The 12,380-nt window shown below is 34.0% G+C and overlaps 1 protein-coding gene across 1 annotated transcript in view; it reads right to left on the reverse strand.

Moving 5' to 3' along the window:
* Positions 1–7,692: 7,692 nt before the first annotated feature.
* The window catches only part of EMB2458 (FtsH extracellular protease family), a 44,532-nt gene continuing 39,844 nt past the window's right edge, over positions 7,693–12,380 (reverse strand). The window contains 8 exon segments of the mRNA XM_022302978.2: positions 7,693–8,073; positions 8,565–8,645; positions 9,325–9,432; positions 9,565–9,624; positions 10,325–10,399; positions 10,501–10,662; positions 10,664–10,687; positions 12,247–12,366. Coding sequence (XP_022158670.1) covers positions 8,005–8,073; positions 8,565–8,645; positions 9,325–9,432; positions 9,565–9,624; positions 10,325–10,399; positions 10,501–10,662; positions 10,664–10,687; positions 12,247–12,366 — 699 coding nt within the window. The 3' untranslated portion in view covers positions 7,693–8,004.

Genomic DNA, 12,380 nt, shown 5'->3' on the forward strand with positions numbered 1-12,380 from the left:
ACTCGGAATTCGGTCTTGGAATTTTTATTTCAAAGGCAAACTAAGTTTTGGGTCCTCTGCTCGAAATTATACCTTGAAATTTTTGTTTCAAGAGGCAAAGTCAGCTTCTGAATGGGGTCGGATCCTCTACTCAGAATTAGGCCTCGAAAATTTGATGAAGAAATGTGAGTTTCTAAGTGGATGCCTTGGTTTAGTCCCATGCTCGAAATTAGGCCTTGAAAATTTGGTTTCTAGAGGCAGAGTGAGCTTTCAAGTTGGACCCTGGTCAGGTCCTCTACTCGAAATTGGGCCTTGGAATTTTGATTTCCATAAGCAAAGTGAGCTTCCTAATGGGAGTGTTGGCTGGGTCCTCTACTAGAAATTAGGCCTTGGAATTTTGGTTTCTAGAGGAAGAATGTCTTTCTGGTGGTCGTATGTAGGGAGGTACTTGACCCCCTTTTTGGAGGCGCTTGAACTTGAAGTCAACAGATCAGTCTGGTTTCCAATGCCTTTCTTGTATTTACGTCGCGCACATCCCTATGTGTGTTTGTCGGCATTACAATGCAGTCTTTCGTGACGTCGTCCCGCTCCTTCTCAGGCGCTCTCCTCACCATCGGATGATTTTCGGATCTAACGGTCAGGATGTATTAATCTTGGTTTAAATGGAGGGATAGCCTCTTGGGTTTTTGATAAACGATGTCTTGAAATTGTGGAAACGATCACATCCCTATGGACACCCCTCATCTACAGTTGAGGCAGAGAATGCTGAGCTTCAGACAGAAATTGATATCCTCCATTATGAGAGCAACACCCTTCGGGAGAGGGTGGCCACGCTCAGGCCTTCCTTCTTAGATCAGAACGCTGGGAGATGAGTGCAGAGGCCACTCGACACAAGCAACAGAGGAGGACGTCGCCATCGAGTAAGGGCTGCCATGCGGAACGTGTTGAGAGGGCACCCTGTCCAGCTAAGGGAGTGACGCTGCTAACGAAGGGAGTTGGTCCTTCAATCAGAGGAGGTTATTTGATGGAAGGGGATGAGCATTTTGGTGAGACTGTCGTCGTCCCAAGGGAAACATTTGTCGTTGGTGGGCATAGGGAGGCATCCTCCTTTGTCAACACGAGAGACACCCTTAACATAAGCAAGTGCCTTTTATTACTTTCTCCAGTTTTCTTGTAGTCCTTAAATTCTAATGAAAATTTATAATTTGTTATCTATCCAGTGTTGCTTTTTCTGTGCAGTACAATTTTAGTTATGCTTTCCGTATTTAGCATCTTTGGGGTGATTTTCTGGAGTTTTTTTAATTTTAGTCGTAGTCTTTCCCTCGACCCGAGGGACAATCCTTGTGACAAGGACTGTTGCCTCGGATCTTATGGTTACAACACAAGCTTAGACTTGTAGAATTAAAGTAGTTTCTCATTTTATTTCGGTAATCTAAAAAAGACGTTTACATAGTTGATAGCTTGGTCAGCTCGTCTCTCAGGGGTAGTAGAATCGGAGGTGCTCGCATTCCAAACGTGTCGCATTGCTTTTCCCTGAAGGTCCTCGAGTGCATAGTTCCTTGGTCGAATGACCTTGGTGATTTTATATGGGCCTTCCCAGTTGGGGCTGAGTGCTCCATTGGTGGGGTTCTTGGTGTTCAACATGACTTTCCTAAACACCAAGTTCCCAACTTCGAACTTCCACATTTTTACTCGGAAATTGTAGTATTTAGCGGCTCAATTCCTGGGCAACTCGTAGTTGCGCCGCTTCCGGTCTTCTTCCAGTAGGTCTAGAGAGTTTCAGATGGCCTAGTTATTCCTTCTTTCCTTAAATTCTTGCACTTTAATGGTTGACAGACCCATTTCTATTAGAACGACAGCTTCCATCCTAAAGGAAAGGGAGTAGGAGGCTTCCCTGTCAACGTCCAAGAAGTCATCTGTTAAGCCCACAAGACACTAGGGAGTTCGTTGGCCCACAAGCCTTTCAACCTTTTTATCTTGGCCTTCAAGGTTTTCTTAATAATTTGTTGAATGCTCCCACTTGTCCGTTGGTTTGGGGATGAAAAGGGGAAGAACAGAGGTGCTTGATTCCCAAATCGAAGCAGAAGCATCTAAAGCTAGCGTTGTTGAACTGCTTGACATTATCTGAGATGATCACGTTTGTTATCCCCAACTGCATATTATGCTTCGCCATACGAAATTTGTCACCTTCTGCTTGATGATAGTAGCCAATGGTTCTGCTTCTGCCCATTTGGTGAAGTAGTCGACCACGAATATTGTGAACTTAGTTTTGCTTTTTTGATGGTTTGATTTTTCATGGTAAAAAGCTTATTTTTCTGGACATGTTTGGATATAAAAATGATCCTTTTCTTCTCATATTTTGTTAAAAGTAATTAAATATTGTTAAAGAGGAGAAAAACTTATTATTTTTTCATAATGCAAAGTAGAACGTTTTGAGATAAAAATAGATCTTTTTTAATCAAATATGGCACAAACTCACGTTTTTCCATTCTACAGGAAAGAAATGGCTAGCGCTTTTTAAAGGCTTGTTAATGAAATGTGAATTTTGATACAAGGGCATACGGACATCTCCCAAATTAGTTTTCTCAGTCAAAATCGACTTGGTATGAGTCAAAAGATCAATTTTTTCAACAAATCTCAAGGCTTAAGCTCCAAGTTCCTCCTGTCTTGGTGGGAAGTTTCAACCAAATCTCAAGGCTTAAGCACGTTTGAAAGCCTAGAAAGTAGCGGGTAGCAGTTCATCTAAAAAAGCCAAAAAGGCTAGGCCAGTTGAAGAGGCTGAAGATCACTCGGTAGGGTCGGATGAAGTAGAGCCTGAAGTAACCGCGCCACGACCAGCAAGAGCTAAGAGGGATCGATAGAAGTTAAAAAGTTGAATTTTACAGACCGAAAGCTCTTAGTTGAGAAGGACTTCGATGAGGAACAAAAGTCTATCCCAGAGTATGTGAAACATCAACTTGTGGAGCATGCATGGGAGACCTTATTTGTACCACCTACACGTATTTCCAAGAAGTTGGTGAAGGAGTTTTATGTTGTCATTCACCCCATAGAGGAAATGGCATGCACATACGAGCTAAGTTTTGTAAGTTTCTCCCTCGCCGTCATTAATACTTATTTGGGTTTGCCTGATACTTTCAATGCAGAAGGAAATGAGCTCATTGTGCACCCATCGATGAGCAAGTTGAGAAGACGCGAAGGCTCGTGTGTAGGCCAAAGAAGACATAGACCATATCGCCAAGGAGAACTCTTTCTTTGACACTGCTTAATCTTAATGAAAAGGCCACAGTGTGGTATTATGTTGTCAAGAACCGATTGATTCCTACCTCTCACAATTCCTTCATCAAGCGAAACAAGGTGATGATGGTGTATTACCTAATGAAGGGGATCGAGTTCAACTACAGCCAGCTTATAAGGGATCAAATTCGGGTTTGTTTAGAAAACAACAGTAGGCCCTGTTTGTTTCCGTACACTTATAACTCAGTTGTGTTCGTTGTAGTTCATTTCCCTTTATTATTTTAGTATTTCGAAACTCTAAGTTTTGTTACATTTTGTCTCGTTTTAATTCAAGTTCTTTTCATTTGTTCTTCATCTATTTCATTTCTTTATCATTCTTTAGCGAGTTTAAACTCCCTTCAAGCTTGAAAGAGAAGAAGGTTAAGCTAGAACTCATTGTACTTTATTATTATTTGAATTTAATCAATGGAAAATATTTCTCTCATGTTTTTGTGTGTTTTCCTTTCTTTAATTATACATTAATTTAGTTTTCAACCTCTTTGTAGAATGTCTTAACAAAAATTATTTAATTTCAACACGGTCGGGAAAAAATCCAAATTGCGCCTAACGCAATTCTAGGTTGGTTTCTAAAAACTTTTCTTCAAATCATTTCTTAGGTTGGCCATTGAGGAATTGATCTATGCACAGAAGTCTAATACTGACAAGATTAGGTCAGGTAAAATATTATGAAACCAATATGGGATGTGACTTAGACATAAGCGCATAAACCATGGTCTTAGACATAGGCCCTCTGACCCATAAAAACAAATGAGTTGATAATTATATATTACAATTGTAACTACACATAGAAATATGATAGTATGTTACCCTAGGCTCTACAGCGACTAAAAGCGGTTCATGGAATAGTAGAACTCAAATTTCCAAAACTTGCCAAGTAGCGCCTGACTCTTTTCCCCTCAAGTGTGTATTCTCTTAATTTTTTTTCAAAACTAAGGCAGGAAGCAAAGAAGTTGTGTTTTATAAAGAAGCTTGATATTTGCAAACACAAACCACAATTTTATCATTCGTTTTTTTCCATAAACTACAATTGCAGTTTGAAACATTTATCTCACTAAACTCATTTTGAAAGCACAAGTCCTTCAAGATTCGACCTTGAATTATTTCCTTGTATTACTTGTGACCAGGTACACTTGCACGTGTCTCTTATCTTTGGAGGTAAATAATATCGCGAACAAGTTTTTGTAACTCCCTTAAAACTCGAAAGAGAAAAATGTAAGCTAGGACTTGTTGTATTTTTTTAATCTTTAACTTTAATCAATCGCAAGTTTTTTTTTCCTTATTCTATGAGCATTTGCATTACTTTCATTGTCAACTAATTTAGTTTTCAACCTCTCTATGAAATGTCCTAGAAAAATCTATTTAATTTTAACACTGGAGAAAAAAAAACGTAGGTAGTGCCTGGAGCCTTCTTGGTTAACTTTTCAATTTATCTCTCAAGAAATTTCTTAGTTGGCCACTCTGGAGTTTTGCTAAACGAAAGCTTAATACTAAAAGAGCTAGGTTAGGTAATTTAGTTGAGAGTTAATATGGGATGTGACTTGGACATAAGTACATAAAATATGATCCTAGACATAGGTATCTGACCCATAAAAGTGGTTAGTCGATAATAATTTTCTACGATTGTAACCATGCATAGACATATGGCAATGGTTACCCTAGGCTCTGAAACAACCAAAAGCAATTCGTGATAAGAGTAGATTCAATTTCTAGAAAAGTGTCAACTAACATCTGGCGCTTTTTAACCAGTGTTATTTCTTTCAAAACCAAGGCATGAAGCAAAGGGGTTGCATTTATTCAGTATCTTGATATCTGCAAAACTAAATCACTACTTTATTAACCATTTTTACCTATAAAACTCGATTAAGTTCAAAACATTTCATCAAATTCATTTTGAATCAAAAGTCTCCAACAAGTTTTTTGCACCATTGCAAGGACTTATTTTGAAAAATTATTTTCTTTTCAAGTTAATTGTTTCATATTGTTATTACTGCATACCTCTGTTCCTCGAGATTTTATTTGTTATACCTAACCTTGAAGGGTTGAGTTTTGTGTATGAGCATAGGTTTTGGCTTGCATGGAGTTTGATCCCGAGATAGAAAGAACCCTTAGAAGGGTAAGACGTGAGCAAAGGTTAAGAATACAAAGAGAATATAAAAAAGAGAATCAAGTTGAAGAGACCATTAAAATGATTCCTAATATACCCAATCCCCATAATCAACCTGTGAACGGAGACATAGTGATCTGCAATGGTATCACACTTCCATTTCTGGGTTAATGTTAGTACTTATAGTGCTGGTGTCGTACCCCCATTTATGGGGTCAATGTCTATATCTACCGAGGCAATATCCACAACGATGTAGCAATCGCTCCTTAAATCATTCGACAGAATTGTTAGAACTCATTTCACATCCCTATCTTCAAATCTATATTATATTAAAAAGGTAGGATGTAGGAAAAACATTTTTGGACACTTTTGCCCTTTACTAAATTTACAAATTTACAAATTATGCCATTAATATATTATTACAAATATTAAATTAATTATTAATTATTAATTATCAATACTATAAATGCATGGAATATAAAAGGTTAGAATGCAAAAAGTTTTCCAACAACATAAAATTAATTTTTTCTTGAATTAAAATTTACTAGACTAGAATTTCAAGAGTTTTAGAATTTGAAAGCTTTTGTAACGTTTTATCCTCTACTACTATAAAAAATAGGTTTTCTTCTACATGTTTTTCACAAATTTCAATACTTTTTTATTCGTAGTTCCTTGAAAAACATCTTAAAGATGATTCAATCTTGAAAACATCTCGAGATATTTGTGACATATTCATCAAGTTGCAAGAGAGGCATATGTTGAATCTACATATCTCGAATACGAGGTTTGTAACATACCATTCCACAATTTTACAAAGTTGAATAATAGTATCTGTCAAAATCTTCAAGAATGAGCATATTTACTCTAAAAGATGAGTGTATAGTAAGTACTTGGATTTTTTTTGTTACTATTGTTATTTTCTAATTAGGTGTTTTTTATTTGGAATGTTTCTTTTTTAGCAATTTATTTAGTTTAGGATTGGACTTTTTTTTTGTTACTAATGTTTTTTATTTTTAGTGTATTTTTTTTATTTGGAATGTTTTTTTAGCAATTTTATTTAGAATATTTGTTTAAAATATAGATAATTACAAGCTCATGTTCTTATTGTTGAAAAAAAAACAATCATAGAAGCCAGTATATAAAAAAATGTTAATTAATAAATTAATTATAAACAATAATTTGTATAGAATCGTAAAAGGTGAATATAAAACTTTTGGTCATTTTTTTTCTAATATTATAATTTGAAGAATTTTCTTTAATAATTTTAATTATAATATAAAATTAAATCAATAAAATAATTTAGTTTTAGTTAAAAAATTCAACATATACAAAATGTCAGCCCTAAACAAATATTTAATAAACAAACAAAATATTAAAAAAATAAAATAAAGGACCCATATTAGGTTGAAATAATTTAAAAATAAAAATATTAAAATACCTATTTACTTTTGTATTAATATATAATTTTTTCCTTTACTTTTAATTTATTTATTTACAAAATATATCATTAACAATTAACTATAAATAATATATTTTAAAAATAATTATAAATAGTACATTTTATTATTAGTAATTAGCTGTCAATAATAATAAATATATATAAAAATTAATCTTAATTATTTTTTAAAATAATTATACTTAAAATATTTTACGTGAAATTATATAAAATTTAAGTTACCTTATAATTTAAAAAAATTTATACGTGCATTGCACGTGGTAATACACTAGTAGCCTAATAATAACAGACTTGTTTGCACAATTTCTATATAACGAGAGGCGTGCAAATCATGAATGTGAATCAGATTCATTACTTCGAATTCCTTGCATTTATGGTGACGTGTGGTATGCACTAATGTCCCACTCTCATTGATGGGTCAATGTGAGTATCTACGACTGTCTGGACTTGCTTCTTACCTCCATTTATGATATCAAAACAACTAAAAATCCCTTAAATGTTGGAAAAATGAAGTTGGTTTCAAATCCCTTAATGTGTGATAGGTCGTTGCAAATGAAATATGGCAAAGGCAAAGTTGAAAGATCATCCATTTCTTAAAACTCCTAAATATTGATTTGACCATTTGTGCAAAATGCATAACTATTGCTTATTTATGGTTATTTATTAAAATTGGTGCTCAAATCTAGCCACCTATATAAATTTATTTGGTGCTCACTTTTTTTTCTGTTTTTTAATTTTCATTATTCACATGAAAATCTACAATACTTTATGAATCTAATCTTCTGCATTTTTGTCAATAAGTTTGGAGAATAAAACGCAACGAAAATTAATTGCGGGTCAAAATGGGATTTACACTCTATGGATCAAAGATGATGAATTTTTCAATCATAAATAATTCCTTTGAAATGTCAAACTACATTTACAGAGATTGAGTACAACAGATATTACAAAATCTTGTGGTTGTCAAAGGAAAAACGATGCCTCTGCCCAACCAAAAACTTTGTTCTACACTACATTACATCGTATTGTATCTCTCTACTCAATACATCTCGGTTACATTATATCTCTATGCTCAAAATGACAAACAAGGAACTCCTGTAGTGCCACTACGACGGTTTTTACTAACCGTTTGAATGATTCAGTTCCAAATCAAAATCCTTTTTCTCTTATTCTACGTTGCTTGACTTAAAAAAGCAGTGCCCGAAGAGTTCCCGCCATCGAGAAATGCACCAGTCAATGGCTACAGTGAATGGGTAAAATGTTAGTGTACCTTATCAATGATTTTTAGCAGACATGAACGCAAAATATCAAGTTCCCATCAATATATATATATATATATATATATATATATATATATATTTGAATGAAATTGAAAAATAGATATTAAAAAAATAAATAAATAAATAACACTATGGAGCAGCCATAACAATCAACAATATCATGAACACATTTAACTTGATGTTGTATTGAATACATGCTTCTGGTGTTTGATATCAGAAATCACATAGATTATATTATGTTCTAGCAGAAATGACCAAAGAAATCAAGGAGTTCTAAAACAACTACAAGTAAACAAGTCTCATGAAGATATTTTCAACGCAAAACAATCGAGCGGGCTAGAATTGTGAATTTACGAGTACCGAACCCTCAAAACATGAAATCACAGCAATTCACCAAGAAGAAAGAGAAGTTTAAATCATAAATAGAGTGGGCAAAAGTAATTTAATATACCTCTCTATCGTGATATTTAGAAAGAAAAAATGGCTCTTTTTCCCTAGTTCCTCCATTGTTTTCAATTAATCTTTCCAAGACCTGCCAAGAGAAAGTTGGTCAAACGCATAATAACATTAAAATGTCATCAATAATGTCACTAATAGTAGAATTCCTCCCAAAATGGCCAATCAAGGTCCATATCACACAAACCTCAATCAACAAGACTACAATTTAATGGACAAATAATGACTTCTTAACCAGATTGGGACCAAGAAGATTAACAGGCCCTTTCAACAGAACTGTTGGCTTAAAATTATAATTTGGTTTTTTTTAATAGTTATAATATATGTTTCACTCATCCTAAACTCAATCAAAATTAATAGATAGATTTATCTTCAGAAGTTCAATATAACAAAGACGAACAGACTTATAGTATTTCAGTTTACAATAGTAGATAGAGTTATTCCTACTTTCCATCAATTTGATTAAGAAAATAACTTGCTGCCAAATCTATTATATTCTTAAAAATAATTTTTCAACCACAATTTTAAGTGTCATCTGAACACTGAATTGTTTGGAAGAAAATTAAACACTTGTAGAACCAACATGGACCTCGGGTTCCCGAATAAGCTATCATTAGTTGTACTCTCATATTTTCCCCTCACTTCTTAAACAGTCAGTTGGGTGAGTAGTAGGTTTATAATCCAATGGATCAAGAACCCATTTCAGAAAAAATATCAAATAGGATTCAAATACTTATTCAAAATTGAGAACTTACCTTCCCAGTAAGAATTTCAAACTCGAGTAATTCTTCAACAAGCTTTTCAAGAACTTGACGGTTTTTCCCAAGCATTTCCTTTGCTCTACAATATGCTAAATCATAAATCTAGAAAAGCAAACAAGAGCAAGATTAATTAAATAATTACAAGCAGATTAAGATTTTTTTTTTTTTACCAAGTAGGAATCAAATAAGATTAACTCATCATATGTGCAAAATAAGGCACAATTGAAAATATACCTTCTCAACTTTAGCCGCCATCTCATATTCATAGTTATCACCCATGCTCAAAGAAGCAACCTATGCCATTGCCAAAGGTGGATGACATCAATAAATCAGAGCCATACAAAGTAGCTTGAGCAGATATCAAATAACAATGAAAAATCAGAGGAGCCAAAAAAGAGGTTTCACGATCCGGATTCTTTGAGCAGCTTTACAAATAACAAAGAAAGATTGAACTTCGGGAGGAGAAAAATAACAATATTTATGCAAGAAAAAGAAAAAAGGAATGGGTAGTGGGCAAGACCTCACAAGCATTGGGTAGTGTTTTGAAACGACAAGATTTAGGCTTCACAGTGGTGTGCTCTTTTCAAATACTTAGCTTCTTGTTACAAGATATTTGTAAGAATTGGGAGATTTTTATAACTCCCCCTGTTCGCTGATAATTTTGGTTTTTACCTTTGCTATTTTTCTTTTAATTCCTGCATTGTTTTTCCTTTTCTTTCATTACATCAATGAAAATTTCTTGTTTCCTTTAAAAAAAAATGGCATGTGATCCCTGAGAGGAAACTAGAATTATCAGTTTTGGCAGTAGTGATATGCAATTACTGAACCCAATCATCCTCCATGCACGTTTTTCTTGGAGGGAACTCAATTGTTTCCCATAGAAAAATAATTGGTCCACTCAGATTCCAAATGCTCCGCGAGTAATGACCAAATCTATTAAACAATAGCAGAAGTATCACACAATTAAGTTTTTGCTATGAAGAAAATAGTATACCGCATTATTTCGGCAGTAAATTGCTGGACTATCATCTGGCCCCCAGCCATATTGAATCACCATTCTTGTTGCAATCTACGACAGATCAGATTTGGTGGGGTGGGGCAGGGTTATATAAAAGCTCAATAGTTAACAAGATTATTGACGAATATTCTAGAGAGCTCAATCAAACGAACCTCTTGTGCCTGCTTCAATTCAGAAGAAGATAGGAAATTTTCTTCTCCGAAAGGAAGTAGCATTTGAGCTGCAACATATGAACCAAAGCAAAACACAAGCTTCTTTTCAAGGTATGATCTTGATTCTGAATTCCCATTAATGGAACCTTCATTTCTCCTTTTTACTGATCTTTGTACATCCAATACCCTACAAAAGAGGACAGATTCAAAGGCAACATTATTACCATGATGCCTCAAACACAATTCTCCAAGATAATGAACATTTGTTAATGTTTTTTCATTAACTGTAGGTGCTTGAACCAATGGATGCTGCAACAACTCATCTGATGAGAACAACAATATCGCAAGTCCGATCTCATAACATTTAGTATCATGAAATTTAATGAATATTTAATATTCTAACAATGGTCGACATACCGTGCTTTGAATTGTAACCTCAAATCTATTAGGATAACGTCATTTCTATTTGACTTCTGGACCAACCCATAATGGTTAACATTTGCTCTAAACGTGTTGATCCTTGTTATATGTATTTTTTTAAATGAAACGATTTCATTGATATAATGAATAAGGAGAGAGGTGATTACAAAAAGGGAGAAAACCTCAAAATGGGTCACAAAAAAGCTCTCCAATTGGCTAACAAGGAGACAAGGCTATAAGAGTGAAAAAGGAGAGATGTAATTTATCCTTGTTATATTACATCGTTTTTTTTTTTTTTTTTGTTCTTTGTAAGGAAACATAATTTTCGTTGATTTAAATTAAGCAAAAATTAAAAAAGTAGTACTATATCAGCATACAACTAAAAACTGAAAAAAAAAAAAAAAAAAAAAACAACCCAACTAAATTCTCAAGCTCAAAATATCTTTCAGCTAAAGCTTAAGGTTTTGAGTAGTACAACAATAAGGTATTGAGTAGCACAACAAGATCCAACTCATGAAGAACCCATTAAACAATAACTTGTATTATATGTTGGTCCTTATTAAAGATTCTCAAGTTCTATCTCAACTCAAATTTTCAAGCCCACAAAGTAAGTGGGTGTTAAAAGTATTATGTTCATCCTTGTTAAGTCCTTGTCTCCCATCCCCTTCTCTTGTCTTTTTTTTTTCTCTCAAAAAAGTTTAAGGTAAAACTATCGGTTGACCAGTAGACCATCTGAGGTAATCATACATGCTGCTAATTAAGGGTGTGTTTGGGAGTGATTTTGGTATGGCAAAATCACTTTTGCCATTGCCAAAATCACTTCCATTTCCATTAATCATGTTTGGCAAATTAAAAAATTGATTTTAAGAAAACATAAAATCACTTAAAATTAATTTTTAAGATATCACTTAGGTGTTGATTTTGGAAAATCAATTATTCTTAAATCTATTTTTTCAAAATCACTCCTTCTACCAGCACTTCCAAACACACCCTAATAGCAGTTGAAGAATTAAAATTTCATCCTTGTTACATAATAGTTGGTATTTTGGAAACTTTAGGTGGGAATATCTTAATGATGGACCTTTTCTTACAATCTTCCCATCATTGATACATTTATGTGACTCACAACAACTCCATAACTAATTAAGACAGTGGTAGAAATTACAGAGGAAAAGAGAACCAATCAAATATTAGCCAAAAATGTAGGAGTGATGTAATACAACCATATTAAAACAATACCACAAATCTCTTTATTACTACATTGGAAACTAAAACTATTCATGCAAAACAACTTGCTGGCACGTTTGAGATAGAAAAATGCCTAACCTGCCAAGATAATGGCTCAAGCCATAGATTATCCACAACGTCAAAATTTGGTAATAGAAGAGCAATAAGACCACGACCAGCTGCCCAAACAGCATGTGGGAACTTCGTCTCCCTTGTCCACTGGAGAATAAACC

The sequence above is a fragment of the Momordica charantia genome (genome assembly GCF_013281855.1).
Source record: "Momordica charantia cultivar OHB3-1 chromosome 6 unlocalized genomic scaffold, Mcharantia_2.0 BLBB01000006.1, whole genome shotgun sequence".
Classification (NCBI taxonomy): domain Eukaryota; kingdom Viridiplantae; phylum Streptophyta; class Magnoliopsida; order Cucurbitales; family Cucurbitaceae; genus Momordica; species Momordica charantia.